Below are 27,272 nucleotides of genomic sequence, written 5' to 3' on the forward strand. Positions count from 1 at the left end.
AAAGATGACTCGTCTTGCTAATGAAAGCACAGCAAACCTCCAAAAGAGACCATTTTCTTTGACAATGCTCTGGAACAGAATACGAGAGGGCTCAGTGCGAAAGGAGAAAGGGCAGACAAAATGCAACGTGGGCTGAAGGATAAAATTAGCACCTCAATAAAAGAGGAAGGAGCAGGGAAGGAAGCATGAACAATGAAATTAAGAGAACCCGCGACACATCAAACACATTTAATTACATTTCTGTCTTAGTCTTAGCATGACTGAAGAGTCCCCCATTATGACATTGGGACAAAGGACACTCGTGATCTCATTGCACAGTCCTCGACGGAAGTGTTTAATGGAATAAAAGCCGAGTAGTGCGGAGGTGCTTTTGAGCGCCCCGCAGAATGACACATTTTGTCATGTGCGTGGAGGCAGGTCGCCTTTTCAAGGCAATCAGACATCTGAATGAGGGAACTGAGTCAGTGAATGTCTATGAATAGTGTGATTTACCTTGGCATAGTGGAGCCAGATTGTCCCACTGGTAAAGCCCATTGGGATGGAGTCTGCATGTGGCATTTCTGTGACCCACGAGCCTATAGCCAGCGTTGCAGTAATACTGGAGTCTGCTGCCTGGTCTGTCTCTCGCCCTGTTGATGACTCCTCCATTCTTGGGTGGATCGTTCACACTGCAGTATGCAGCTGCGGGAGACGGCAACAAACACAGTTCATTACAGTATGATGTTCAGGGTGATTCTTTTTTTTTATCTATGCTAAATCATTCATCACATGCCCTTGAATACAGATCTAATCATGGCCTTGATCAACCTTTTAGATTTTTTTGAGTGCGGTGGTAATGCCATTTTTATCTTTTCAGGTAAAAAAAGGAAAACAAAAACTAGCCTTACCCATTCATTTTTATATTTTTTTGTCCGTTTTAATCATAAATCTAACATACTTTACAAACCTTATTTAAATGTAAGTTTGCTTCCGAAGTAAATGCACTTCGAATTTTTTACAGGAAAACAAAAATACAGATTTTATACAGAGTGACATTCAAAAATCATCACCAAAACTACATAAAGAATCTTTGCAACCCTGAATATGGATTCAGCTGGAACCAGGATGAACATGGTTTTTGCCAACCACAATTTGTTTACTGTGCTAAATTGGTAGCTTAAAAAAAATGGGTAACATTTTACTTTACAGTGTCCTTGTTACATATGTTACATGTACTTACCATAGTAATAACAGTAAATCATGCATAATCACATGCAGATTACACTCAACCAATCCCTCATCCTACCCTAACCCTATAGTAAGTACATTTTGTTGATTAATATTACTCAGTACTTAAATATATAAATCACACTGTAACAATGACACCTTAAAATAAAGTGAAAAAATTCCAACTAAATGTTTGATTTTTAGGGAATTTCTGTTTACTTTTGTACAATAATTGGCCAATGTAAAGTCTGAGTACTAAAACAAAACCCGTTCTCCACTTCTCTAGATAGCTTTTTATTAGACAGAAATTTGTATCCATATTGTTGGTCCATTTCCTTGCAAGAAAATTATGCACATTTTAAATGTATTAATCTTCTGTATGTTCATTTTGTAAACTTGTATGGTGGTACATGACCATTTAGATGATATGGACTAAAAGTCATAAATCTCAAAATGTAGTCTTTAAAACTGTTTTTAAGTTTGATTTGGAGATTAAACTAATGGGAAAGGGCAGCTTGCTGGTTATAAAAAAAAGAAGATCATTAGATCTTGTTTTTTATGTGACACAAATACAAGTTTACCCATCATAAAAAGGAGAGCAGAAGCTCGAGGGATGTCAAAGCTTAATCTCACTTCAGATAGATCAAATCAATTGCATCATCACACCAACTCTGATGAGAGGTCTAGACTTAGCTGCGAGTGATTAACCAGACCTTGCGTACAAAAAAAACTAAAAAAAAACTTCATATGGCACTGAATTCTAATTTCCGAAAGCCCTACGGACTAAGAAAGGCGGGAACAACAAGGAGGGCTTGAAGTTGCTTCTGAAAGATGTTTTATAGAGATAAAAGTGTTGTATTTATCAAAAAGTGTTACCTACATCCCGTGATTATTTTAACTCAAGAATCTAAATACACAGTAGCCATTCAGAGGGTTTCAAAAACACAATCCCTCTGAGCAATGTAGTCGTTTCTCTTTCTGTCTGCTCTTGACAAAATCCAATAAACAGGAAACATGTGGCAGCACACTGGAATAATGGGCCTGAATAGGGCACAGCATGTCTGAAAGATCAACTGGAACGTTGACAGAGAGGCAGAGGAACGGGTGAAGAGATGCCAAGTAATCATGGCCACTGGCTTTGCGGTACATAAATCATGTGTAGCCATTGGTCGAAATGTTGGTCAGAAGAATACGACATGATAGTTATTCAGCAAAATGTATTGCTGCATCTTTAACCACTATTACAGCAGACTTGCCACTGGCTCCCCGGAGGTAAGATGTGTCTGGTTCTAGCTTAATGAGGGCTAACTTAGAAAAGGCTGAATTCCTCACTTATTGACTCATTTGGATCCAAAGCAACTACCTTGAAGGGCTAAAAGTCCGGAATAATTCTGGCACACATATTAATACTAGGCCTACTAATTTTACCAACAGACAACCGTTTCTTAACTACAACGAACACGATGCTGCAACACGCAATAAAAGGTATCTTTTCCATGTTAATCAGAGTTTTTGTCCTAACCAGCCGCGACGCTGACATGCGACGATTCTATTTAGAAACGGTTTCTATTTTTTTGCGACGTCGCGCTGGAACAACAAACACAAAGTGTGGCAATGATAATCTCAGGTACTGTTTATGTGCTTTATTTAATTTTAAAAGCGTGTAATGGGACTTGGAATATCATTTAGTGCTCCCAGCTTTGTAGCTGTAAAAGCAACAATGGATAATTCACCTCAGATTTTGAAATTAAAAAAATGGAAACAAGAACGTTCAAACTGTGAACAAACAAGTGTATTATTTGACAACGATTGTTTTACTAACTCAGTAGCCTATGTATTTAGATAATGTTTAAATTGTGTAATATTTGTGAATTTATTATTTTTAGCCTACTTCTCCATGTTCTTGCGATTGCCGTCAAGATTACACTCTGGTGCTGTGCACTTGCCGCGAGACTCGGCCCACACACTGATCTGATTGGCTGTGGGTTTTGATTGATTTTGACGCATCTCGCAGTCGTGTCGCGTCTAGTGTGGACAGACAAATTATTTGTCGCTGGAATTTTATCGCATCGCATCTGGTTAGGACACAGTGTTAGACAGAATTGTAAATTTAAACCTGATTAAGGTGTCTGGATGAAACAAAAGTATAAATGAAAAATCAAAGAACCCCAAAAAATGGAGCTGGATAAAAAGTATTTTATTCGCCAACGCATTCCAGTGCACATGCCTTCATCAGAAATAAAAGTGAAAAGATTTTCTTGATTCTTTGATTTCTCCATTATACAAGTGTTGCTGATTTTCTGTTTAATAAGTACTTTTTTATTTTTATAAGTTGTATAAAATAACTATACAGTACTTCTGGAAGCATTAAGAAATTGTGAAATATGAAAAAAATATGGAAACATGTTTAACAAACCCGTGTAGCGTATTTTGAAGCCTTTCTTGCTGGTCGCATGATCGGTTGACCATCTGAGGTAAAGCTGATTTGTTTTGCTAGTGAAATTCAATTGTGTGGAGTGGTTCCCACTCAAAGCCACCAACAGCGGACTCTGTCCAGATGGCCCTGGTAAATAAAACATCAAAAAAACAAGTAAAACTAAATATTGCAAACCACAAATCTGTTGGGCAGCAAGGCAGAAGAGACAGAAGGAAAAGTGATTCTCAAACTTTTCAAGCCAAGGACCAAACTGAAAAACAAAACAGCATATCGACTTTTTCAAGTTCCACCTACGATAGTGCCAGTACACATTACACCTTTTATCCCTGTCACTTTAAAAATGCCCTAAAACACACATGCACCACAATAATAGCATTTAATAGTTTTACAATTAATTTCAAACTTTAAAATGAACTAACACCCAATCAAATATATATTCATGAAGCTTAAGCAATATGTTATATCTTAAAACCTCTCCTGTCTATTTAGATGTGCTTGGATTGCTCAAATTGATGCTCAAAACAGAGTGCTAAATTCAGTGTTTCTGAGTCAAATGCAGGCCACCTGTAAGCATTCCTCCAAAATATCAAGCTCACAGATTTTTTTTTGTTTTTATCTCAGTTTTTGGCTTGACGTTTTGTCAATTTTTAATAGTGTGAATTTACTTTTTAATTAATAGGTAAAATGTGTCACAAATGATCATTTTAGTTGTGATACATTGTTAAAAAAAATACCTTAACAAAAATAGTATTTTTTGTTTAGTATGTGTTATAATATAGTATAATATAATATAATTGTCACAGAGCGCTCAGCGACGCCTTCTCCTGGTCGCATCAGATCTCTCTCTCCCGCATATTAGGACTGCAATTCCCATTATCCTTCCCTGCTCATCATCTCCTGATTATCCCCTCATTATGGCATCTGCAACACCTGTGTCCCATCAGCTCCCCTTTATTTGGACTGTTCTGTTCAGTGTTAGTTTGTGAAGTCTTGATTTACCCACCTTGCGTGTCTGTACTGTTTTCTCTGGCTTGCCTGTGTCTTACTATTTGGACTCGGAACTCGTTTATAATTCTCAGCCGCCTGTCCTGACCTCTGCCTGTTTATACGACTTCTCTTGGATTGCCCTCGTTTATGAGCTGTTTTTGAGTTTATGTCTGCTGTTCTCTGCTGGCTCACCTGTGTTAACAAACTACTGCAGATGGATCCAAACGCCTCAGCCTCTTCGTCACAGAAGACTTCACCAAAGCAGGATCCAGCAGATTTTCTTCGACTGGCCTCCGAAGTATCAAATCAAGCTAATGTGTTGGCCTCTCATCGGCAACAGTTAGTAAAACTGACAAACCTCACAGAGGAACTTGTGAGATCAGTTCAAGCCCTTTCGCCGCCGAGCGCGGCGGATAATCAAGCCGCGAGCCCAGCTGCACCTGCTCCCGTTTCACCTGCCGTGAGTAATAATTCAAACCATCCCGAGTTATCCCTTCCTGACAAGTTTGATGGCTCATCCTCTACCTGTAGAGGATTTCTGTTGCAGTGCAGCTTGTATTTCGACCAACAAACCCAGTCCTTCTCCACTGATGAGAGCCGCGTTTCCTTCATGTGTTCTCTGCTCACCAGCCGGGCTTTGGAATGGGCTACTTTGGAATAGGGTCTGGAGAGGTGCAATACGCCAAACAACCCCTTACACTCTGCTTCGGGACACTGCATTCTGAAACTATCCAGTTTTTTTACTATCCACTCGCCTATGCATCCTGTGATCTTGGGGCTTCCATGGCTGGAGAGACATAATCCTCAAATTTCCTGGTCTGACAGGAGAATATCTCGGTGGTCCTCATTCTGTCAGATTAACTGCGCCGCCGCTGTCCAAGGGACTGATCTCCACACTGCCGCTCTCAAGGGAGTGGATTTTCTGAAAATTCCCTCCGAGTACCACGACCTGGCTCTGCCGCGGAAGGGTTTACCCGCTTTCACAGCCTGAAACTGAGGCCATGAAGGCGTACATAGATGATCAGCTGGCTAAAGGTTTCATTACCCCCTCCACATCTCCGGCTTCCGCCGGATTCTTTTTCGTCAAGAAGAAGGATGGGGGTCTTCGGCCGTGCATTGACTATCGCGGTCTTAATGAGGTGACAGTCAAATACCGCTACCCTCTCCCATTGGTCCCAGCAGCCCTAGAGATGCTCTGCACTGCCCGCTACTTCACCAAGCTGGACCTGAGGAACGCGTACAACTTGATTCGCATTCGGAGCGATGACGAGTGGAAGTGTTCTCGACTACATCTGGGCACTATGAATATCGGGTAATGCCGTTCGGCCTTTCCAACAGTCCTTCTGTTTTCCAAGCTTTTGTGAATGATATTTTCCGGGACATGTTACATCAGAGAGTTATTGTTTACATTGATGATATTTTGATTTATTCTGATTCCTTTGAGGAGCATGTCCAGGACGTTCGTGCGGTTCTCAAGCGTCTGATCGATAACCAGCTCTATGCCAAGCTCTCCAAGTGCGTGTCACCAGACACGCATCTCCTTCCTGGGCTATATCATCAGTGTGGACGGAGTTCTGATGGATGACAGCAAGGTCAGAGCCGTGGTGGATTGGCCCCAACCTTCCTCTGTTAAGGAGCTGCAGCGCTTTCTGGGCTTTGCCAACTTTTACCGCCGATTCATCCGCAATTTCAGTGTAGTTGCTGGCCCTCTCACATCGTTGCTCTGAGAAGGGGGTAAATATTTCAAGTGGACGGCGGATTGTACTGCAGCCTTTGATTGTCTTAAGGAGAGTTTCATTTCCGCTCCTATCCTCCATCACCCAGACCCTGAGAGGGAGTTTATAGTTGAGGTGGATGCTTCAAGCACAGGTGTTAGGGCTGTTCTGTCTCAGCGGCAGGGGAGCCCGGCGAGGATGTTCCCTTGTGCCTACTACTCTCGGAAGCTTAATTCAGGGGAGCGCAATTATGACGTGGGTGATCGCGAACTCCTGGCCATGAAGGCGGCTTTCGAGGAATGGAGGCACTGGCTGGAGGGAGCTTGCTAGCCTTTTACTGTGCTTACTGATCACAGGAATCTCGAGTACATCAGGTCAGCTAAGCGTTTAAATGCTCGCCAGGCTCGCTGGTCACTGTTCTTCTCGAGGTTCAACTTCAAAATCACCTACAGGCCGGGCTCCCAGAACGGCAAAGCTGATGCCCTGTCTCGACATTTTGACGCTCCTTGTGAGGAATTGAGTCCTGAACCCATCATTCCATCTCCTCTGATCGTGGCCCCGGTTCAATGGGACATCATCTCAGAGATCACCGCGTCTCTAAATAGTCATCCTGCTCCTCCAGAGTGTCCCGCCGACCGTCTCTTCGTTCCATCCGGACTTCGTCACCGGGTGCTTCAGTGGGTTCACTGCAGCCCCAGCGCAGGTCATCCAGGTATTACGGCCACCACTCAGTTAGTTACCAATCGCTTTTGGTGGGGTTCTCTCCGGTCGGATGTTGTAAAATTTGTTCACCAATGCTCTATTTGCAATACAGTGAAATCTTCCCATCTCAAGCCTGCCGGTCTGTTACAGCCTTTGCCAGTACCTCAACGACCCTGGTCGCATATCGCAGTGGATTTCATTATGGATATACCCCCGCCAAAAGGGTTCACTACTATCCTCTCCGTGGTGGATCGCTTCTCGAAGTCCTGCCGTTTCATACCCCTAACCAGCCTGCCCACGGCCTTACAAACGGCCGAGGCTCTTCTCAATCAGGTTTTTCGGCTCTTTGGTTTACCCGAGGACATTGTCACGGTCCGTGGTCCCCAGTTTACCTCCCGTGTTTGGAGAGAGTTGTTTTCTAAACTCAATATCAATTTCAGTTTGACTTCTGGTTACCATCCTCAGGCCAACGGGCATGTTGAACGTCTTAACCAGGATTTGATTCGTTTTCTAAGAACCTACTGCCACCAGAATCAGCAGGACTGGAGCCGTTATCTGGCATGGGCAGAGTATGCCCAGAACTCCTTGGTAAAACCTGCCACTGGTCTAACCCCTTTTAAATGTGTTTTAGGTTTCCAGCCTCCGCTCTTCCCGTGGGCCGGGGATCCCTCCGACCTCCCAGCAGTAGACGCCTGGCTCTGGCGCAGTGAGGCTACCTGGAATGCTGCTCACGTTCACCTACAACGCACCATTCGCCGTTATCAGCACCAGGCGGATCGGAGGAGGCGTGAGGTTCCCAGGTATCGACCCGGCCAGTGGGTTGGGCTCTCTGCGCGAGATCTCCGTCTCAAGCTCCCAAGCAGGAAACTGTCTCCTCGCTTCGTCAGACCTTTCAAGATTCTCCGCCAGATAACACCAGTTTCTTTTCGTTTAGCTCTCCCTGCCCATTACAAGATCTCACCCACATTTCATGTGTCCCTTTTCAGACCCGCTGTTGCCCCCAGGGGAGAGAGAGGTCTGGAGGTGGCCGCTCCTGTGCAGACTCCCCCCATGGAGGTGGACGGCGCTGAGGCTTACCGGGTGCGAGAGGTACTGGACTCCAGACGTCGCGGCGGGGTGTTACAGTACCTTATCGACTGGGAGGGGTATGGCCCAGAGGAACGCTCCTGGGTCAGGTCCCAGGATATCCTGGACCCTGCATTGACCGCTGCTTTTCACCGAGACCACCCATACCGTCCTGCTCCAAGACCCCGTGGTAGACCCGCCGACATTCAGGTCCTCGCTTCCGGTGCCGCTCGCAGGGGGGGGAGGCTCTGTCACAGAGCGCTCAGCGACGCCTCCTCCTGGTCGCATCAGATCTCTCTCTCCCGCATATTAGGACTGCAATTCCCCATTATCCTTCCCTGCTCATTATCTCCTGATTATCCCCTCATTATGGCATCTGCAACACCTGTGTCCCATCAGCTCCCCTTTATTTGGACTGTTCTGTTCAGTGTTAGTTTGTGAAGTCTTGATTTACCCACATTGCGTGTCTGTACTGTTTTCTCTGGCTTGCCTGTGTTCTTACTATTTGGACTCGGAACTCGTTTATGATTCTCAGCCGCTTGTCCTGACCTCTGCCTGTTTATACGACTTCTCTTGGATTGCCCTCGTTTATGAGCTGTTTTTGAGTTTATGTCTGCTGTTCTCTGCTGGCTCACCTGTGTTAATAAACTACTGCAGATGGATCCAAACGCCTCAGCCTCTTCGTCACAATAATATAATATAATATAATATAATATAATATAATATAATATAATCACTCCAGCGACATTACATAGGATAAGCACAATAGAATTGGACGCATGTGTAAAATAATCAATAACATTCCATCTGTAAAGAGGAAACAAAAATAACGTTTACCATCAAAAATCTCCAGTTCGTCAAACTGCTTCTCGCTCTGGAACATTTCCACATAAATGGAGATGGTGAAGGAAGGCTGCACTCTGATGATCCAAGAGCAGGTCTGGGAGTTGGGGTAGTTTCTTGGAAAGCCCGGACTCAGGATCACACCAGAGGAGGCAGATCGCTCCTCATTTGCAGGACACTGAGCTGTAGGGTAGATACAGAAATCACAGGAATCATGGCTATTATTAGTGATGTAGTACTCGAGTCCGGTCTCGAGACCGATTTCTGCTTTCTCGGACTCGTCTCGGACTTGTTCCTTCAAAGACTCTGTCTTGACTCGGACTCGACCCTTCAAAGACTCGGTCTTGACTCGGACTCGGCATAGGCGGTCTCATCCCCATCACTAGTTATGGGGGAATAAAGTTTTAAAAGATACTGAATTCGAGTGTATTGTCAAAATATTTAAAATTGGGAAATATTAGAAAATATTAGAAAGTAGCTAAACCTACTAATTTAGACATGCCACTAGAAAATGTTAATTTGCTCTGCATGTCCTAACTATGATTAAAAAAGTCAGGGTGGGCTCAACATGTTGATGACAGAGCAGCACTGTTGAAGCATTTTAGAAAAATGCTTGCGGAAGATGATGCATGCGGTAGGGATTTTTTTTTTTTTTTTTTGATCTGAAACGCAAGTGTCAAAGCGCAAAGCGCAAGTAACTTTGTGGGCGGATCCCGACGCTGTTGCTATTTTCCCGGCGGGATAAATGCCTCTTGCGCCTGGCGCAAATCTAAAAGGGGTTGGTCTGAAGTAGCTTCATTATTCATAGGTGTGGTTTGGGCGTAACGGGAAACAAACCAATAAGAGCTTTATATCACATTCCCTTTAAGAGCATGATGAACGAGATGCGCTTGTTCCATGGCGCAATACTATTATAACGGCGCATTTACCAGGCGCGCTTCAGAATCGGTTCTCAGCCGAGGAGATCGATGTTCTCGCCAGGGTCGTAAAAGAAAGAGAAGTGACATTGGGGTTGGGACAAACCCAACCAAATTAGCTTCGGTTAAACATGCATATAATAATTTGGGTAAATGTGTAAGCTTTATGCCTATTTTCCCCATCGTCATGGACACAACAATGATTTCCCTCGTGTTTTAATATTTTTCCTTATAATAATGTATAATTTGCAAAAAGTTAAATGCATCTGTGTAGATGAGAGAATCATCTACAGTGTATGTGCGTTGTTCACAATCTGTATTATGGCCAAGCATGCGCGCTTAAAATAGCATCGGAATGTACGTGCAACGCGCCATTGACTTTAGACTAGTTTTTTTCTGGTCAGTGGCGCAATTGTTTTATAGAACAGGAAAATAGCATGAGGGAAAGTTTGCGCCGGAACACACCTCCTCTTTGCGCTGAACCGCCCCGGGGAGTGCAAGTGTATTTCTTAGTTAACCGACGTGTGTATGTGGAGGGAAAAGTCCGCTTTGCGCGGGTGCAAAATAGGAATGATACATGCGTCAGTGTACAAAGTCATTTGCGCCGGGTGCAAGATAGGGCCCTAGGTCTTTACTCGGACTCGACTGTATTTGAAAACCAAGGGACTCGGTCTTGACTCGGACTCAACCCTTCAAAGACTCGGTCTTGACTCGGACTCGGCATAGGCGGTCTCGTCCCCATCACTAGCTATTATTACTACAAATCGCAACGTGGTTTTCCTACAAACAAAGATGCAAGCTCCAGAGTATTCCAGTAAAGACAGTAAAGTTTAAAAAACTTTCTCTAACATGTGCAGTGCTTCTACTGGATTCACCTCAGGGGTGAGAGCCTTGCATTGAGGAAGCAACAAAGTGAGTTGATGCTTTTTGTTAATCCGCCTTGTGGGTGGGAGAGTAAAGGAAACAAACCAGGAGAACTATTGCTTCTTCATGGCATTGTACAAAAAGTACAGACAAGCCAAACGGCTCAAATTTACAACTGAAAGCTTTGCCGAGGATAACTGGAATGTTTTTTCCCCTTGCTCCCAAGGCAGCTGTCGGCTACTGTCTATTTGTTACCATACAACAAAACAATGTTGCTTCTGGGGCTTCGTGCCATCTTTTTATGGATTATATTTTTATAAGCTTTGATTACAAGAATCACACTAATGATTCAGCATCTTTATTATTTCTGATTACTGATCCCCAACCGTCTTTAAATTATTTAAGTTAAGTACTCTCTTTTGGATGAGTTTTGTAATTACCATTATTCAATAGATTCTCATTACTGTAATATAGTGCTTTATTTCTGTATTACCATTTAAAAAGTAGGATCTGGAATGTTTGTAAAGTTTTAGGCTTCAATGTTTGTAAAGTTTTAGGCTTCATGCTGCACCAAAGTCACTTTTCCATAATCATGACGATTGTGAAATATATACCTCACATATTTATACGTTTTTTTAAATAATTTTTTCACTAACCTTCACATGCTGGTGGTGGTCCCTCAAACTGCAGGTGAGAGTTCAGCTTACAGGTGACCTCATTGCTGCCAACCAATGTAAATCCAGGAAAGCATCGATACCTCACAATATCACCTGCATGGTCAGTAAGAAGAATTCAACATTTTTTCAATATTGTTTGCATCATGTCGTTGATATTCTTTCAAAAATGGCCAGCTGTTCATACCGATTTCATAGTCCTGGTCTTCAAATAATATCTCTGCTTGTTCAACCATAGGGGGAGGAGGGCATTTCTTGAGCCGATAAGCTAAGGAAATGAAAAAAGAAGTTCTGAAGCAATTTACCTTTATAAGCATGACATGACACCAAACAACCCACCTAGAGTATAAATTACACATAAGACATGTGACAACATACAGTTCTATGAATCAACATTCTGAGAGCCCTCTCAAGAATACAGAGTTGTATTTTAACCACCCATCTACAACTCACAAATATGCCAGACGTTTTCCGAAATGAAAGTTGAAAGATTAGATGAAAGGTTCATTTTCACATGATTTTCCTATGCTCTTCGACGCATGCCTGCATGCTGACACTGATATCAAAGAGGCCAAATGAAGCTTCTATTTTTGACTCTTCTAATCTCCTGAAATAACGTGATGTCATCAGAAGCAGCCGTCATGCTTCCTTAGTGTATGAAAACAAGTTGAATCCCATGCTTTAAATATATTTCGAGCAGTACTTTACGGTATGCATTGCATTTCAGCTGCAACATTTTTCATTTGAAGCAGAAACTAACCATGGAAATTGAGGACAAAGAATCCACTTGTCGAGAAGTCGCTGTGGAACTTGATAAGAACCTGATTGAAAGTGCTGTAGGCTGACTCGAGGGCTGTGTTGCCGCTGAAAATCCCCAGCTGTGGGTAGCTTTGCTCTGGGCCGTCCCTGGAAGAGGGAAACTTGCATTGAAATTACATTACAACCTGTGATCCCACCATAATCTTCAAAAGTTACAGTGAGATTGCGCTGACTTTTGAATAAAAGCATTACATTACAGACCAGCTTGAACGAAAACAGTAAAAATGATGACTTCACAGACTAGTCTGCTTGTTTAATGACTTATGAAGATGAACAGGTGATATTGCTGGGAAAGCGCCGAAGATGTATATTTCATCAAGTCAGTTCTGTTTCAGATTATTCAGAAGAAATTACAATATTTTGCTCTGTGTTCTGTTATTACTAACAAAGCGAGATTTAAATTGAGTTACTTCTGTAACTTAAGTAAAATAAATGAAGGTGTTGAAAATTAAAAGAAAAAAATAATTCAGGTTAATCTTTATGAAACCTCTCTGGTCATATTAGAAACAGGTCAAATATAGGCTACACGTATATATATATATATATATATATATATATATATATATATATATATATATATATATATATATATGGTAGGCTATTAAATGTTAAAGGGTTAGTTCACCCAAAAAAAAAAAAAAGAAAATCTGTTCTTTCCAGACCTTTCCAAGTCTTCGGAACACAACTGAAGATATTTTTTAATGAAATCCGAGAGCATTCTGGAACAACATGAGGGTGAGTAATTAATGACAGAAATAAAATGTTTGGGTGAACTAACCCTTTAATGTCAGAGTATTAAAGCCACAGTATGTAAGTTTAACCGCTAGAGGTCGCTTATTCAAAACAATAACAAAGACGTAGCTTAATGAAACAGTGACTGAGCGTGAAATCATGGGAGTTGCCGTGTTCACCTCCACAGCCATTTTTGCTTTATGGGGTTACCTTTGGCGACAGAATCAGCATATGATAATGAATTATTGTGGTCCATCAAACAAAACAATTTTTTGTTTTGTTTGATGGACCATTTTTCGTGTATGCAAAACAAACACATGATTGTCAGCTTTGACGCTACATTTTTTCAGGGAGCGCACTGTGTTCCCATGGTTTCTACCGACAACTGAGGGTAGGGGGATATGACGCCACTGACGGGCCGTGTCACTGGTTAAAATTGCGTATTTCTCTGGTTTTAAACACTGTTGGAAACATTTGGGATGTACATGTATATGTATATATATATATATATATATATATATATATATATATATATATATATATATATATATATATATGGTTTATTTTTTTTCTTCCTGAGAATTACCCCAATGATTTTATTCAAAAGCTTCACAACTTCTTAGAAAAATGAAACTTTCTCGAAATCTTGCTGTGCACAGTGACTACAGACTACCAATATTGGTAAACAAAGTGGAACTCGATTTGAGTAACGATTTGCTTGACGTACAACAACAACAGCAGCATTTGTCTAGTCTGCAAGTTTAAATAATTACCTTGTCCTCATCTCAGTCTGATATTTGCCAAATGGCTCGTTAAATGGAGCTGTGCTCACCAGACGGCGATATAGTCAGTCACAGGCTCAGTTTGGAGCAGGGTGAAGTTGATGTAAACTCCATGACCATGAGGCACGGTGATGAGCCAAGTGCAGTCCTGAGAGTCTGGGTACTCGTTTGGGTACTCTGGAGAGAAAATGGTGCCGTTTGGAGCCGTCACGTTGTAGCCACAGGGAGCTGTGTGCAGATAAGCATTACTCAACCATGACTGCATTAGTAATCTGTCTTTCAGAATGACAGCAAATGTTAAACACCAGGGAATACAGCAAAATCTGAATGTTAGGGGAATAACTCAACCAACAATGAAAAGTCTGACATTATTTACTCACCCTCGTGTTCTTCGAAACCCATATGCTGTAAATCGCACACAAACAACCCCCCGCACCCCCAACGCTCACTCCCACCACCCGCCGGATAATTCTCCAAAATGGACCAAAGCACCATATAGGCTCTATAAAAAAAGACCTACAAACCTATTGTATAACTTCAGGAGTCATATGGACTACTTTTAAGATGCTTTTCTTGTCCTTGTTTTGAGCTTTACAGTGTTGTTGTATGGGGAAAACACAGCATACAGATTTTGGAATTACATGAGGGTGCTTAATGACAAAATGTACATTTTTGGCTATATACTCCTATAAAGACTCCTGTAGCTGAGAGTATTGTTTCATTTGCAGATGAGTGAAAACTGAAGAGAAGAACAAAACATTCCTGAGGCTGCAAGAAACAACATGGATAGCAGATACTGGCACAGAGTTCACAACACAATAACACACTTAGGAAACAAGAAAAAAAGGCCCAATAGTCTTTGCAGTTCAGATTCCCTGCAAACAGAAGCCTTGAAGAAACAAGTTGAGCGACTGATCGATAATAGACAGGTCGGCTTTCACGCTACACTACCCACGCTAATCATCAAGGCTACAATTTAGAACAGCTCCCAGTAGCCTATGTCTCCACTGTTCAGGTCTTCAAAGTCTGTTTTAAAGATAGTTTTAATACACAATGGCTCTTATTGTACTAGTAATACAAAGTAGTAACACTTCAGTTAAAGAGGAATAGTTAAAAAGGCATTTGGGAGTGTACTGATAATACCTTTGTAAGTCTTGAAAAGTCAGAGCATTTATAAAGCTTTCTGTTTCAAAGTGTGGGCAAAGGCTGCTAAAAATAACAGTGTGCTTATCACAACACAACTTGAGAAACTTAAAGAAATGCTAACAGGGATAGAGGAAAAAATAACACACTACTTTACTTTCTTCCCTTCCCTTCCCTTTACCTTCACAGCGAGGAAAGGGTTGGTTCCACTTCCTGTTGATTCCATGCTGGCATGTTAACACAGGGTGGCCCACCAACACATATCCAGAGAAGCATTCAAATGTTATCGATTGGCCTGCATTGAAATCGCCGTTGATGATGTATCCATTGTGGAATGGATATGGGTCTTGACAGTTTTGTAATTCATATGCTAAAATAGCAAAAGAAAAGAAAAGAATGCAGAACACATGAATATCTGTATGTCTGGAAGTGGAAGTATGATATTTCCACACTCATGTTGTTCCAAAACCCATCTTTTTTGAAACATTAAATAAGATGTTTATGCATCATAGAAAAAAAAACAGTAAATAAAATGGGTTTGGAACGATATGGTGGCGAGTAGATTATGACAGAACTTTCATTGTTGGATGTATTTATTTATTCCTTTGTTTATTTACACTGATAAACAATGATTCTTTAGTGAAGTAAATACTACAGAAAAAACTAAAGTAATTTCTACATTGAATAAGTTAGTTCAGGCAAGAATAATAATAATAAAAAAAAAATCTATATTAGTACTTGAACTTGACCCTACTATGTCTCCTGGGGTCTATATGACCCCAATCGACTTTTTCGTAGTAAATAAACATGGTTCCCTTCATCTCAGTTGCATAAAATGTTGTGACTTTTTCTACATTATCTATCTATACACACACAAAAAAACTGGGCTTGATTCGGTTGTTCTAAAGGTGTGTAAAAAAAAAGTCACATTCAGTGCCTTTGGGGTCAATATGACCCCACATTGAAATGAATGGGAAAATCGAAAAAAATGTGTTTTTTATTTTTCATTTGTCAAAAAAAATCAATAAATCCAGAATAAATCTGAAAATTTCCATACCGCAATGAAGTCTTGGTACTAGAGCACAAATGCAATGTGGAATGAACATGATCACTTGCAAACACACGTGTACACGCACACAAACACACATAAATGTATTACTCCAATAGAAAGCATTTTTATTTAAATTGGCAAATAAAATCAATAATTCCAGCATAAATCTGAAAATTCTCACACATAAATGAAGGCCTGGTACTAGATCACTAATACAATGTGGAATGAACATTATCACACACACATGTGCGCCCACACACACACAGACACAAATACACACACAGATAGAGAGAGGTGTGACTACAATAGAGAGCATTTTTATAGAATTTTGGAAATAAAATCAATAATTTCTGCATAAATCTAAAAATGTTCACACACAAATGAAGGTATGGTATGAGAGCACAAATGCAATATGGAAATAACATGACCACCCACACATAACGTACACACAGAGAGACACACAAAGAAACAAACAAAAAAAACAAAAAAACAAACTGGTGTGACAGAAAAAGAGAGCATTTTTATAGAAATTGGGAAATAAAATCAATAATTCCAGCATGAATCTAAACATTTTCACACATAAATGAAGGTCTGGCATTAGAGAAAAAAACAATGTGGAATGAGCCTGATTACACACACACACACACACACACACACACACACACACACACACACACACACACACACACACACACACACACACACACACACACACACACACACACACACACACACACACACACACACACACACACACGCACATGTGCACACACACAGACACACAGGTGTTTACTCTTCATTCCCTGTTCATATCTGCCTATAGCTGTTTGTTTTTTGTTTTTATTTCCTTTTAAAAATGTATTTCTTATTGTAAAGTTATTCATTTTATACATTTTGATCATTGAAATAATATGAAATTGCAATCAAGTATTTTCTTTTAGTGGTAACTTGTGGCATTATTGCAAATTTATTTGGTATTACTGCAAAATTTATATAGCATTATTGCAATAACAAGATACTTCAAAAGACCTCAAACAACAAGAAAAATAATTCTAAACTTTGACAAAATACTGATTTAATGTATTTTAAACGTTTAAATATATATATTCATAAAAAAAAGCTGTTATAAGAGCAGTAAGTCACATCCAGAAAAATGAATGGATCTCTATGGGGCCTCTGCTGAAAGTATATGGTAATTACACTTTAATGCTAAACATATATTATCTACAAAAAAACATCTAACCAGCAGATGGCAGAATTATGCATCTAACACCTAGATCAATATCCAGAAACAATTCCTATTTAAATTTGATCATCATTAATGTGTTTTTTTTTTTTCATAAAAATGTAATATTTCATATTTATGCTACTGGTGTTGTTGAGGAATTTTGCAGTAAAAAGGTAAAAAAGTACTTCATATCCCCCAAAACACAGCATAAAAATATAGATGAGAAGTAAACAAAAAAAAAGATATATAATTTGTATTATTAAAATGTATATTTTTTTGTACAATAGCTCTATTTATTTCTGGGGTCATATAGACCCCAAATACACTGAGTGTAAACAGGAAACAAAGACCATATAAAGCTCGAAAAATATATTTTACTTGGAATTGTTTGTTTACATTAATGATTCTTCAAGTAAATATCAAAGTTATAAAATAAAGGAACATCTGCTTAACTTCCAGATACTAGTGTTCACATTATGCAATGAGGCATTAATAATTAATACAGTAACATTTTTCACTGTTTTTTAAGTTGTATTTTCACTGTTTTGTCGTTGCTTTTGTCCTTAGGTTTAGTTCATTTTCTTAAACAAAAATTAATTTTCTACTCAAACTGACCCATTAATACTCAAAAACTATCCATTAAATGTTACCGTTATTGTGAACAAAGTCTCTGTGTTTGGTTGAGTACCTCATTACCTTTATTGTGTAGATATGTTGTCAACATTCGGCTGGTTGAAAGTGTAACAGGAAATCTATTGTATTGTTTACTTAAATGTTTTTAAGTAAAGCATACACTTTCAAAATCATGGCTTAATTCGGTGATACATTGTTTGAGTAAAATTTATAAAGAGTGAGTAAAATGTACTTGAAATTTCAAATGAGTAAGTAGAAATTAATCAAACTCTGGTGACACTTCATTTTAATGCTCTTTTAATAGACATTCTACTGACTATAAGTAACTGTAACTACGTCAACTTATTCTACTTACCCGAAGCCTAACACGTAAAGCTAACCAAACAGTCTACTGACCGTCAACTGTAGTCTATTAATATTTTAATGAGAGTTAGTTGACATGTAGTCGTACTTATACTTTTGTTTTTGTATTGTATTGTTTTATTTTTAGTATTAAAAATCGTTGAACGTTCATCGGTTCTCTCCTTCTTCCCTGAATCTTAAACCTTGCTACAATTGTACTTATTGTTTTTTTCTGCATATGCATTTGTAGGAGTTTCCCTTTCAGATGCAAAATTAATGGAGAAGAGTTTTAAAATGAATCATGCGAGGTGATTTACTAAGGTTTACACTCATCAATTTACTGGTATTTGCGCCATTATTTACCGCCCCCCCAAAAAGCATGGGCATTTTGATGGTTCCTTTTGAACAAATAACTTTTCAACTACATGTCAACTAACTCATCATTAGAGTATAAGTAGACTGTCTGCTTAATATCTGCAAACACTTTATTGTGATACTCCCCCAACTACATTCTACTGACTATAAATGACTCTAATGAGAGTTAGGTGTAACTCTACCATGTAGGTGCAACGTTACTTATATAGTCAACAGAATGTGTTAAAGGGACCATCAAAATAAGGTGAAATCAAAGCATGTCTTAAACCAGACGTTAATTTGCGCTGCTCTAGGTAGATTGAGTTGGTCATTATGGAAATGATCCGTCTGTGTTCTTTAATTTCCGCGTCATCAGTAGATAATCTGCAGAACCTTCTACTCCCATTAGCGCTTTTTTGGATTTGCGATAGCCCGCTAATTTGCCCTGTTTAGTAAATCTTGTCCATTATTTGGAGATATAGAGTGATGTCTGATATGCATATTTTGCTCAATTTGGGCCTCTGAAAATTGAGGAGTTTTTTTCCTCCTCGAGTATGAGCTCCATATTCTCTATTATTATATTATGTGGCCCATGAAAACCTGATGTATCAAATATGATACAAAACATATGCAATCTTTTATGTTCAGTTAAATGTCAAGGGTTAAGATAGTGCTAATTTGGTTAGTGTCTAAATTATAAAATTACAAAACTATTTGGGGATTAAATAAATTTCAAATTGGGAAACATTCATTAATGAGACTAAAATAATGTTTCAAGGAATTTATGACAAACATACAAGCAACATACAGTGGTGGTTAGAATTAATGGCACCCCTGGTAAATATGATCAAAAATGGCTGTAAAAAATAAATCTTCATTGTTTATCCTTTTGATCTTTCATTCAAAAAATTAGCAAAAATCTAACCTTTCATTGAAGTAAAAGAACTGAAAGTGGGGGGTAAATCACATTATGAAATAAATGCTTTTCTACAAAATACGCTGGCCATAATTATTGGCTCCCTGTTATTAAATACTTTTTGCAACCTCCTTTTGCCAAGATAACAGCTCTGAGTTTTCTTCTATAATGCCTGATGAGTTTGGAGAATAACTGACAAGAGATCAGAGACCATCCCTCCATACAGAATCTCTCTAGATTCACAGATCCCTGTTGGCGCTTCTTCTCTTCAGTTCAGCCCACTCATTTTCTATAGGGTTCAGTTTAGGGGACTGGGAAGGTCAAGGCAGAGGCTTCATTTTGTGGTCAGCTACCCATTTTTGTATTGATTTTGATGTTTGTTTTGGACCATTGTCCTCATGGAAGATCCAACCACAGCCCATTATAAGAATAGAATCCCTATTACCATGTACCTGAATAAGATGTCCAGGACCTCCAGCAAAAAAATAGGCCCACAACATATAAGATCCAGCAGTATATTTAACCGTAGGCATGGGGTACTTTTTATCCCTGTTTGCACCAAACACATCTGATGGGTTTGCTGCCAAAAAGCCATTTTTTGTTTCATCTGACCATAGAATCCAGTCCCTTTTGAAGTTTTAGTCATGTCTGACAACTGAATATGCTGGAGTTTGTTTTTGGAGGAGCAAGGAGGATTTTTCTTGAAACATTTCCAAACAACATGTGGTGATGTAGGGGTTGTTTGATATATATATATTTTTAGGCTTTCTGACCCCCAAGACTCAAGTGATCTCTGCAATTCTCCATCTGTGATCCTTGGAGAGTCTTTGGCTACTCAAACTATCCTCCTTACCGTGCATTAAGACAACATAGGCACACTTCCTCTTCCTGGCAGTTTCGTAACATCTTTAGTTGATTGGAACTTCTTAATTATTACCCTGATGGTCAAAATGGGGGTTTTCAATTCTTTAGCTATTTTCTTACAGACACTTTCTATTTTTTAATGCTTAACAATCTTTTGATGCACATCAGAACTATATTGTTTAGTTTTACTCATTGTGATGGATGATTAAGGGAATTTGGCCTTTGTGTTTCCTCATATTTAAACTCCTGTGAAACAAGAAGTCATAGCTAGACAATTTCATGTTCCTAGTCACCCTGGTGTGCTAAAAAAAAGGTAAATATTAATGGGAATATATACTTCAGAGATATTTTACGCATAAAACATTCTAGGGGTCCCAATAATTGTGGCCAACGTGTTTTGTAGAAAAACATGATTCCACCCCCACACTTTCAATTATTTTACTTCAATAAAAGGTTAGAATTGTCCTTATTTTCAATGAAAGATCAAAAGGATAAACAATGCAGATACATTTTTTACAGGCATTTTTGATCATATTTACCAGGGGTGCCATTAATTCTGACCACCACTGTACGTGTTGCTAATCTGCGTATCGTCACCTGTTCATTGAAGAAGCAGAAAGCTTGACAAACTAGCATACGTGCATCTCCAGACAGCATTTCAAGTGCAGTGCTTATGATCAACAGCTTTATAATCATATTATTTCATCCAGCATTATTGTTTGTGTATCAAAACATGACATCAGTATTCCCCTCCGTCTGGCAGCACAGATCAAGGCTAAGCCTGGCTCTTTTCAACTCAGTCTAGAGTGGATAAGAAACAGAGAGAGACGAACTGTTTGACCTAAAAGTGAGGAGACCAGACAATGGTGAGTTATTAATAACGAGTGGAATCCAAGTGCACATCCAAATGCACCATCGTATTGATTTTGAAATGCTTTCAAGACCGCAGCTGTCATAATGGAGTGTCCTCCCAGTGATCTCAAAGGAACTGAATCTTTAGATATTTCCAATGATCCTGGTAAAAGGCCATCACTCCCACATGAAGGGCCAATACAAAATCAAGGACGGCCAATGTCTACAAGAGAGTGCAGTATGCAAATTGAAGATGGAGTGTCACCCACCTTGATAAGTGAGTTTGAAGCCCTGTCTGTTTTCAGAGTGGTCGCTGTAGAAGTGGATGACGGTTTCGTGCGTGCTGCTCAGCAGAGGGGGCGGCAGTTGGCTTCCACTGAACTGTCCAATCAGAGAGCTGCTGTGGTGCGGCCCGTTGCGAACCTCTAAAAAATCATGGTTATCCTCAGAGGTGAAGTTGAGAAATTGGATGTGTGACCCTGTGGAGTGAGAGGTCACATGTTAGACTTTCACAGTGTCAAACAGGCTGTGCATTATGTGCATAATTTTCCTAAGCAATGTCTTTAAAGTGACAGGCTTTTTTTAACCATTGACTCTGACAGGCCTGTACAGACCTGCTGTTTCTGCTGCACTGAGACACTGTTAATTGGTGAATCGTTTTTTTCCCTCATGTTCATGAGTGCAAAAAAAAAAAAAAACGTATTCATGTTTACTCAGTAATTTGCTCCATGTGAACTGTGATATTGCAGGAAAACAGGAAGAAAACTAACACATTACAAACAAACTGATTTTGATTCAACAGAAGACATTGCACTTGTAAGAATCTATGTGGCCATCTATCTATAAAAACATTTATTTCGACTTATAAAACATTTATTATTTTAAAATATAAATAATACAAATTAAAGAAATGTGTGGTTGCATTTTATGTTTATTTTTTTCAAAATGCGGACCAATTGTCTGATAGCACAAGTGAATCATTTAATAAAATATTTCCATTAACAAATTAGTTCTATTATTAAAAGGTTAGCACACCCAAAAATTTAAATTGTATCATTATTTACTCACCCTCATGTCATTCCAAATTTGTAAGACTTTTGTTTATCTTCGAAACATAAATGGATATGTTTTCTAGGAAATTTAAACTTTGACACTTCAAAAAGTTCATTAACACATAGTACAGTAAATGTAATCTATATGAATTAAACAGTTTCATCAAAGTAATTTTGATTAAGAGATGATTGCTTTACTGTATATAATGAAAAGATTAAATGTAGGCTTTTTCGTAGTTCAAAAGTGCTTGTTTGACACACAAGAGCCAATAAGGTTTGTTCTTGCATGTAAAAAGATAACTTGTAATCTTCCCTTTGCCATATTTCATGTGCTCTATGTAAGCGTTTAAATATTAATAAACGATTAAATTAAATCAACATTTTAAGCAACCTCTTAGTGTCTCTTCAGAAGACTTTCAATCAATTAAACATTAAACATAATTAAACATAATAAACACAAATCAATTGTGTTTATTATGTCTTCATGAAATTCTTTTTTTGGTTGAATGGAATATCAAGGTAATAAACTAACAGTTTATCAATTTGGAATGACATGACCCCGTCTGGCTAGCGTACTTCCCATAATATTTATGCATCAGGTCAAGTGGAGAGTAGACAATCTATTGTGGCTGTTCGATCCCTTATGAACAGGTCAAATGCGTAAATCGACTACCTCTGGAAGTGATCAAAAGCGGAGAAGCTTAAATTTACGTAAGACCCCGTTTACACTCGTATTTAACGTCATCCACTTGTGATACGATCGACCAAAATGCATCTTAAAGGATTAGTTCACTTTCAAAAGAAAATTAGCCCATGATTTACTCACCCTCAAGCCATCCTAGGTGTATATGACTTTCTTCTTTCAGACGAATATAATTGCAACCAACATATTTAAGCTCAAAAACGTGCATCCATCTGTCATAAACAAACGTCAGGCGGCTCCGAGGGGTTAATAAAGGTCTTCTGAAGCAAAACGATGAGTTTGTGTAAGAAAAATATTCATATTTAAAACTTTATAAAGTAAAATAAATAGCTTCCGGCCAAACGAACATACGGATTCCACCTCAGTCTAAAGCTGCGAGTAATGCGACATACTGCTGATATTTAAGCTGCGCCATGAAGCACTATGCTACTTCTTACGTTACAAGTTGCGTTAGTTGCTGTCAAGTGTCAGTGTTTGTTTGTATTTTCATTAGTCACATGTCTTCCTTTGTTCTGTTTTTCCGCCAGTCATTTGTTCCCATGGTAATCCTCATTAAGTTCATCTGTCTCACCTGTTACCTTGTTAGTCTTGTCAGCTGTGTCTCATTTCCCTGATCTGTTTCCCTATGTATGTAAGCCTTGTGTGTTGTCTTGTTAATTCAACCTCCTGCCTGTCTGTACCTGTTTGAATATTATTGTAAGTAAATGTTTGTATTGGAACTTTGGACTCCTCATCTATTTTTGCCTGCACCACAACGGGTTAGAATGATCGTCATGGTTCAGGAGAGCCAAAACCTTTTTTTAGTTGTCAAGACTTTTTCACCAGCACCCTCGATGACGTGAGCCTGAGCACCTTGTTCCGGATCGGGGCCACATTCAACCATCCAATCGACCTCCCAGACACCACCGGACTGGACTGGACTGGAGGGAGACCGTCATCCGGTGTCTGGAGAGCATCGTACCTCGATCCGGAACACAGCCAGATCCAAGACTTCACGTAATGCCTGCCCAGCCTGAGCCATCAGCCAAGATGGCCACCACCACACCGCTTGAGTCCTCAGCCAATATGGCCGCCGCTTCGCCGCTTGAGCCCTTAGCCAAGATCGCTGCCGCCTCACGGCTTGAGCCCTCAGCCAAGATGGCTGCTGCCTCGCCGCCTGAGCCCTCAGCCAAGATGGCTGCCGCCTGATCCCTCGACCAAGATGGTCGCCGCCTCACCGCCTGAGCCCTCAGCCAGGATGGCCGTCGCCACGCCGATTCGTATTCCCAGACCTGTTCCTGTCCTTAGACCTGTTCCTGCACCAAGGACTGTCCAGAGTCTCGTCCAGCCGAGATCGCCCGTCCAGAGTCTTGTCCCGCTGAGACCGCCCGTCCAGAGTCCCGTCCCGCCGAGACTGCCCGTTCAGAGTCTCCTCCCGCCGAGACCGCCCGTCTAGAGTCTCGTCCCGCCGAGACCGCCCATCCAGAGTCTCGTCCCGCCGAGTCCGCCCTTCCTGAGTCTTCTGTCCCCGAGCCTGTATCTGTCCCTGAGCCTGAGTCTTCTTTCTCTGAGCCTGTATCTGAAGCTGTTCCTGAGCCTGAATCTGTTCCTGAGCCTGTTCCTGGGCCTGTTCCTGAGCCTGTTCCTGAGTCTGTTCCCGAGCCTGGGCCTGAATCTGTTCATGAACCTTAATCTGTTCCTGAGTCTGTTCTCGAGCCTGAGTCTGACTCTGTTCCCGAGCCTGAGTCTGACTCTGTTCCCGAGCCTGAGCCTGAGTCTGTTCCTCCAACCTCCGCGACCAGGACTCTACCTCGGCCAGTCGATCCATAAGCTCAACCTTGGCTCCTACCTCCCTCAGCTCCACCATGGCCCATCAGTTCACCAGTTTCGCCAGGCCCCCTCGTCCCCTCGGATCCACCTTGGTTGTTTGTCGACCTACCCTCGCCTCTGGACTGCACTCCTCTGGCTACGCCTCGTCCCTTCGTCCCCCAGGCTCCATTGGACTCCTCACTCCCTTCTGTTCCTCCTTGGTCCTCACTCCCTCTATCTCCACTGCACCCTTCTGTGTCCCCGCCTGCACCTCAGTCGCCAGAGCGATCCTCTGCATCACCTGGGCTCGTCGGCTCTCCGGCTCCACCCTGGTTTCCTCTCCCACCTGCTCCGCCCCCGTCAGTCGGCCCCCTGGAGTCGTCAGCCCTGCCTCTATGTCTCCTCCCTCCATCGTCTCCTGAGTCCCCCCCCCACTCCACAGTTGGCCTATTTATGGTGCGAGGACGCACCTACCAGGAGGGGGGAGTACTGTCACGTGTCAGTGTTTGTATTTTCATTAGTCACATGACTTCCTTTGTTCTGTTTTCCTTCCAGTCATTTGTTCCCATGGTAACCCTCATTAGTTCATCTGTCTCACCTGTTATCTCGTTAGTCTTGTCAGCTGTGTCTTGTTTCCCTGATCTATTTCCCTATGTATTTAAGCCCTGTGTGTTGCCTTGTTCATTGTCTGATCTCTGTTGTACTAAGTGTGTGTGAACCTTTGTGAAGTCTGTCTATACCTGTTTGTATATTATTGTAAGTAAACGTTTGTATTGGAACTTTGGACACCTCATCTCATCATCTGCTTGCACCACACCGTCACAGGATTAGGGGCAAGTAGACTGCGTATGGCTGGAAGCCATATGAATATTATGTATGAATATTAAATATGAATATTTTTCTAACACAAACTCATCGTTTTGCTTCAGAAGATCTTTATTAACCCCTCGGAGCCGCGTGAAGTTTGTTTATGACAGATGGATACACATTTTTGAGCTTCAATCTGTTGGTTGCAACCCACCGCCATTATAAAACTTGGAAGAGCCAGGATATGTTTTACTATAACTCCGATTATATTCGTCTGAAAGAAGAAAGTCATATACACCTGGGATGCCTTGAGGGTGAGTAAATCATGGGCTAATTTTCTTTTGAAAGTGAACTAATCCTTTAACACCAGGTGTAACAGAGCCAAAGTCTAGGCCGGCCCTGACTACACCAGATCTGTATATTTCTGGTTCTGTTGCTGTCACTAAAATTCATTGTGTAGCTCCAAGCCGACAGAAAAATAGCACAGTTAATACACCAGTATGAAATTGTACAATTACGCACAATAACTTCACCGAATATTCAACAATTATTCAGTCTTTGTCTCCAACTAGATGATTTGAACTTTATTTGCGACATAAAAGAAGATGGTTAGATAATACGACAAAAAAGTATCAAACAAGTCAGCCATTTTCACTGAAAGCATGTGTCGCTCCGAGACACCTAGGACAGCTCTTTTAAAGATTAGCTTTATTGTCATTCTGATGCGCTGCTATCCCCTAACTGCACTTAACTCTACCTATTCAGACTGTCCTAAAAGCTATAATCAGCACCCACAAAGCCATCTGTGTGTCTTATTCAAATGATTGTAGTCTGTTAACAGTGAAAGCTAATGCATTTTTGCTACACAGCACAAACATGATGGTTCTTGCTCTTGTTTGTGCAGTGGCTGCTTGATAAGGCAGAAAATTGCTTTTGGATATCTCAATGTTACATTGTTTTCTTCCAAGTTAGAGGGGGTCGGAGAATAAATAGTTGTGCTCCAGGATAAGTGTGAATGGCTTTTTTTTTTAATGACATGCAGTTGCCTTGTTAACAGCTGGAATGGTTTCTTTGTTCTCAACTCATTTGAACTGTTAGGCGGGAGAGAGCAAATGGGCTACGACTAAATGTCTTGCGTCGACTGCCAAAGTCTCAAACAACATCTTGAAATTTCAGATAAATGAAACCAAATAACACTCTTGTGTCAAGTGTCAGAACATCAGACGGAAAGGAAGTATCACTTTGTGTCTATCGGTTTTCAGCATGATGCTGTCTGTTTTTTGGGTAAATACCAGATGCATGAGTCTACTCATGCAATTAGTCTGCTTAGTCAATCGGCGTCATTCATGAAACACGAGTGAATTTCTATGTGAAACGTTCAGGAAAATACTCTTGCACAATTGTCACATTCAATTCAATGCTTTTGTTCCATCAATGAGACTCGCAGAGTAAACAAACTCATGAAAACTGTCAAAATAAATTGAGTGAGTTCAAACAAGAGCTAGCTTTAATCAAATATTGACATTTTAACTATAACTTTCTGAAAAAAACAAAGACAATGTAAGACTAAAATACTATGTAGGCTCTATTAAATGATTTCTCAAAAACATCCACTTTTTATTTAACAGTTCTTTAAAATAAACAAAGCAATTAGCCAAAATCAGATTTTCTTGATGGAGGAAAAACGTGCCGATTTTGCAGCCTTCATGCTACTGAAAAACGTAAAGTCAAAATTATATTCTGTCCCCTACATAGGATAAGATTTTGAAGAATGGATGGATGGATTAAAGGCAGGG

At 40.4% G+C, this 27,272-nt stretch overlaps 1 protein-coding gene across 1 annotated transcript in view; it reads right to left on the reverse strand.

Moving 5' to 3' along the window:
- csmd1b (CUB and Sushi multiple domains 1b) overlaps nt 1–27,272 on the reverse strand; it is a 325,939-nt gene that overhangs the window by 92,851 nt on the left and 205,816 nt on the right. The window contains exons 39-47 of the mRNA XM_077218011.1: nt 21,396–21,605; nt 15,068–15,256; nt 13,794–13,971; nt 12,171–12,316; nt 11,598–11,678; nt 11,393–11,506; nt 8,950–9,138; nt 3,623–3,769; nt 493–681 (exon numbers count right to left, since the gene is read on the reverse strand). Coding sequence (XP_077074126.1) covers nt 493–681; nt 3,623–3,769; nt 8,950–9,138; nt 11,393–11,506; nt 11,598–11,678; nt 12,171–12,316; nt 13,794–13,971; nt 15,068–15,256; nt 21,396–21,605 — 1,443 coding nt within the window. The remainder of the gene's footprint in view (nt 1–492; nt 682–3,622; nt 3,770–8,949; nt 9,139–11,392; nt 11,507–11,597; nt 11,679–12,170; nt 12,317–13,793; nt 13,972–15,067; nt 15,257–21,395; nt 21,606–27,272) is intronic.

Source organism: Siphateles boraxobius, unplaced genomic scaffold (assembly GCF_051911475.1).
Source record: "Siphateles boraxobius isolate OS27281-9 unplaced genomic scaffold, OSU_SipBor_1 12, whole genome shotgun sequence".
In the NCBI taxonomy this organism is placed as follows: domain Eukaryota; kingdom Metazoa; phylum Chordata; class Actinopteri; order Cypriniformes; family Leuciscidae; genus Siphateles; species Siphateles boraxobius.